Source organism: Nipponia nippon, unplaced genomic scaffold (genome assembly GCF_047370975.1).
Source record: "Nipponia nippon isolate SJK-2023a ecotype South Korea unplaced genomic scaffold, ASM4737097v1 scaffold_54, whole genome shotgun sequence".
Lineage (NCBI taxonomy): Eukaryota > Metazoa > Chordata > Aves > Pelecaniformes > Threskiornithidae > Nipponia > Nipponia nippon.
The window spans coordinates 372,194-375,631 of record NW_028262374.1 but is presented as its reverse complement, the minus strand read 5'-3'; the positions used below and the strand labels follow the sequence as shown (position 1 = coordinate 375,631).

The 3,438-nt window shown below is 50.1% G+C and overlaps 1 protein-coding gene across 1 annotated transcript; it reads left to right on the top strand.

Moving 5' to 3' along the window:
* The first annotated feature begins 708 nt into the window (after positions 1-708).
* LOC148051802 (ubiquitin carboxyl-terminal hydrolase 42-like) lies at positions 709-3,186 on the top strand. Its single transcript, XM_087735280.1, has 6 exons — positions 709-1,329; positions 1,777-1,887; positions 1,963-2,065; positions 2,213-2,280; positions 2,461-2,531; positions 2,995-3,186. The coding sequence occupies exons 1-6, from the start codon at positions 1,143-1,145 to the stop codon at positions 3,079-3,081; spliced, it is 627 nt and encodes a 208-aa protein (XP_087591406.1). The 5' UTR covers positions 709-1,142; the 3' UTR covers positions 3,082-3,186.
* Positions 3,187-3,438: the final 252 nt, after the last annotated feature.

The following is a 3,438-nucleotide window of genomic DNA, read 5'->3' as shown; positions in this document are numbered from 1 at the left end:
GCCTAGAATGACAAGAAGCCCACCCTGAATGGTGCGGTAGGAAGGGAGAGAGAAAAGGAGCACGGCAAAGGCAGCCGTTAAAGTAGCGGCTGAAAGCCGGTCCCACCTGCGTACAAGGTGGGAAAGGGTGGGCAGGAGAGCCAGAGGGCTCTGCTGCTAACGCTAGCAGCAGGTAAGCAGCAGGTCCTCTTCAGAGAAGGTGACACGCAATGCAGCCTTTCAAAAGGGCCTTGGCAATTGCTGTCAACGGCAGTCCGGTGACAGGGACAGCAGGGCCATCAGCCTGCAGCTCTGCAGCAGTTACAAGTACCGCTGAAAGACTTTTGAGGGTGGATGCTGTTCTGTGGGTTACATCTGGGGTTCTTGGAATCATTTTGTTCAGCTACAATTATTTCTTTGCAATCAGGTGACGAGATCGGCGCTGATCTTCTCTTTCTCGAGCGTGTCCTGACATCCTTTGTCATCCAAAGCTTTCCCCTCTGTTCCCGAGAGAAGCGATGGCCACAATGGGGAACGACTCCGGTGAGTAACGCCTTCACCAGCAGGCTTGGACTTTGTGAATCCCCAAAGGCAACAGACATGGCTGGTGCTCCATCCCTGAATGCTGATGTGCTGACAACCTGGAGGGAATTTGGGGCCTTTCCTGATAGCAGCCAGACTCACCCAGGTGTTTTCGATTAGACACTGGAAAACCGCATGTTGTCACTCCTCTGCCACTACGTACAAGACTTGGAAAGATGACATTGCTCCTAGAAAGATCTGACATCAGCAGGGTTACCTTCTGGGCTAGGGACTTGCTTCTTTTCATCAAGTTACAATCAGGAAAAGGGAAGACTTGACCTGATAAGCTGGCTCAAGAGTCTAGAGGGAAAGGAAGGCAGCCCGAGGCACAGAAATCAGAGTGTGGGTTTGTCGGACTTTCAGCAAAGTAAGCAGGGGAGCAGACTCTTTTCCAAAACTGTTTCTTAACCAGGAAATGCCAATGGCAGTGTTAGGCTTCCCCCGACGTTTCTCTGTTGGAGGTTAGAGCCGGTTTACCTGGGTGCTCCTCTACAGAAGTCGACTTTCAAAATAGGCTCTCATACAACAGCATCGTCTCATCTCTTTTCCAATGTCATTTCCCTGCAGTCCTTGCCAAGGGAATGGCTCTGCCACAACGCATCCTCTTTCCCCTGGAGAAGATTTGCATGGACTGGAAGCAAAGACAGAGAGCTGGAGCAGGACTCCACAACCTGGGCAATACGTGCTACCTCAACTCCGTCCTGCAGTGCCTGACGTACACACCCCCTCTGGCCAACTACCTGCTCTCGCGTGAGCACAGCCGGTCATGTGAGTACTTTCATGAACATCTCCTTGTAAATCTCTTGGGCACTTCCCAAGGATTCCCAGCATCTGGAATCTGATTGAGGAGAAAAGCAGCCCTTCTTTGTCAGCCCCCTGAGTGGTGTTCTTTGAACGCTCAAGCCTAGAAGGCTCTTGTCCTCTCTAGGTACGTTCACCTTCAGAAGGGCACCACTTTCTAGCCCCAGGTCTCGGTCCCTGTTCCTGACAGTTCAACTCTCTTTGCTTATTGCACAGAAAACTGCTGTCACTTAAGCATCCCCCTGAAGAAAGTTTTCTATGCACTAAAATGGCCCGGGCTTGTTGGGACATTGGCACCTTGGGAGAAGGGGACTGGAGACTGTTATCTTCTAATTTCAAGATCTTCATTAAGTTTCCCACTGCTATGGATATTTTGCTAACCTGAGAAGCTTCCCTCCCTCCCTCCCTCTTCAGGTGGCCAGCAAGGCTTCTGCATGATGTGCATAATGGAAGCGCACGTTAACGGGGTCCTGCATGCTTCAGCCAGGGCCATCCAGCCTTGGGCTGTCCTCAGTGTCCTCACACGTAAGGCATTTCAGGTGCTTTTACATGCTTTCTTCCCTTCTTGCAGGAGACAGCTACTAACTTCTTCTTTCTTAGGAATAGGAGAACATTTGCGGCTTGGCATGCAGGAAGACGCCCACGAGTTCTTACGCTACACTGTCGATGCCATGCAGAGAGCTTGTCCGAGGGGAAGCAGCGAGTAAGCACAAGCAAATTACCTCTTCCATGCTCCTGAGCTCTTTGGACTCCTTGGTGTACTCCCATCAAGGAAACCCGATGCCCAGGGTTTTCAGACAAAGCAAAACTCTGGGAGGAGATAACTCTCTGCCTTACCATTTCTTTCCAGCTTGGACATCTCTTCTCAAGCAACTACCATCGTCCATCAAATATTTGGGGGCTTTCTAAGATCGAGAGGTACTTTTTACAAATATTACTGGCCTTCGATTGGTCTGTGGCTCTTTCTCTCTTTGTGGTAGACAGCTTCTAGTACGCAGCAGTTGTGTCCAGTGTCTCCAAAGCAGTACGTGTTGGGCATTGAAATGGGCACAGTTAGCCTCCTTCCCAACCTGAGAAGCATTTCTCTTTGCCTTCCAGTAACGTGCTTGAGCTGCAAAGCCGTTTCCGACACCTACGAGGCATTCCTTGATATTGCTTTGGATATCCAGGTAAGATGTTTGGAAATTGTGGTGCAAAAGGTTTCAAGGCCCCTGCAGGGGGCCGAGGTTATCTCCAGTTAACTCCGTTGACTTAAAACTGTGGGCTGTTACCACGCCAGAGCTTGGTAGGGGATGGGAAGGGAACCGGGCTTCTGGGCTCCTTCTCTGGAAGCCCTCTAAATGGTCTGCCTGTGCTGGGTGCTGGGTGTCAGCTGGGCAAAGAGTAAGGATGGTATCTGCAGCCCTGATGACACTGTCAGGCCACCCTGCTTTGGACTCCCTCAATAGGCGTCTGATTGCTGGACGGATGGGGTTGATTGCTTTTGCTACTTTTGCCCATGCGTACCACAGGCAGCTCTGGTACCGCCCAGGGGTAGCTGCTTATTGGGATAACGCTGGTACCACACGGGCAGCTATTTCTTGGGATTTTGAGTTTCCAGGAGCTTAGTGCTCTCCTTTCTTTCTCATCCAGGCAGCCTCAACTGTCACTGCAGCTCTGGAAGACTTTGTCAAACCTGAGCAGCTGGACGGCGAAAATGGCTATAAATGTAGCAAGTAAGATTATTACTAATGACATCTTCCTAGCAGATACTGGGTTAGGGTATTGCATGTCTGGGAGCACCAGTTATGTTTTGACTTCATTGAGAAACCCAGTCATGAGACAGCATGGGGTTTTTTTCTTTTTTTTTTCCTTCCCCGTACAACTAATCCACCCGAATCATCTGGAACTTGGAAAAGAACACATTTATTTCTAAGATGGGTAAATTTTTCTCTTCTGCCTGAATATTTGGAAAGCTTTCATGAGAATTTTATTCCTGGCATCGTCTGCCCAGGAGGTGGTCAACCTTCCTAGCTAGGAAGCTGCCCACTGAACTACCCCTAGGGCCAGAAGGGAAAAGACAGGTCCCATATGCAG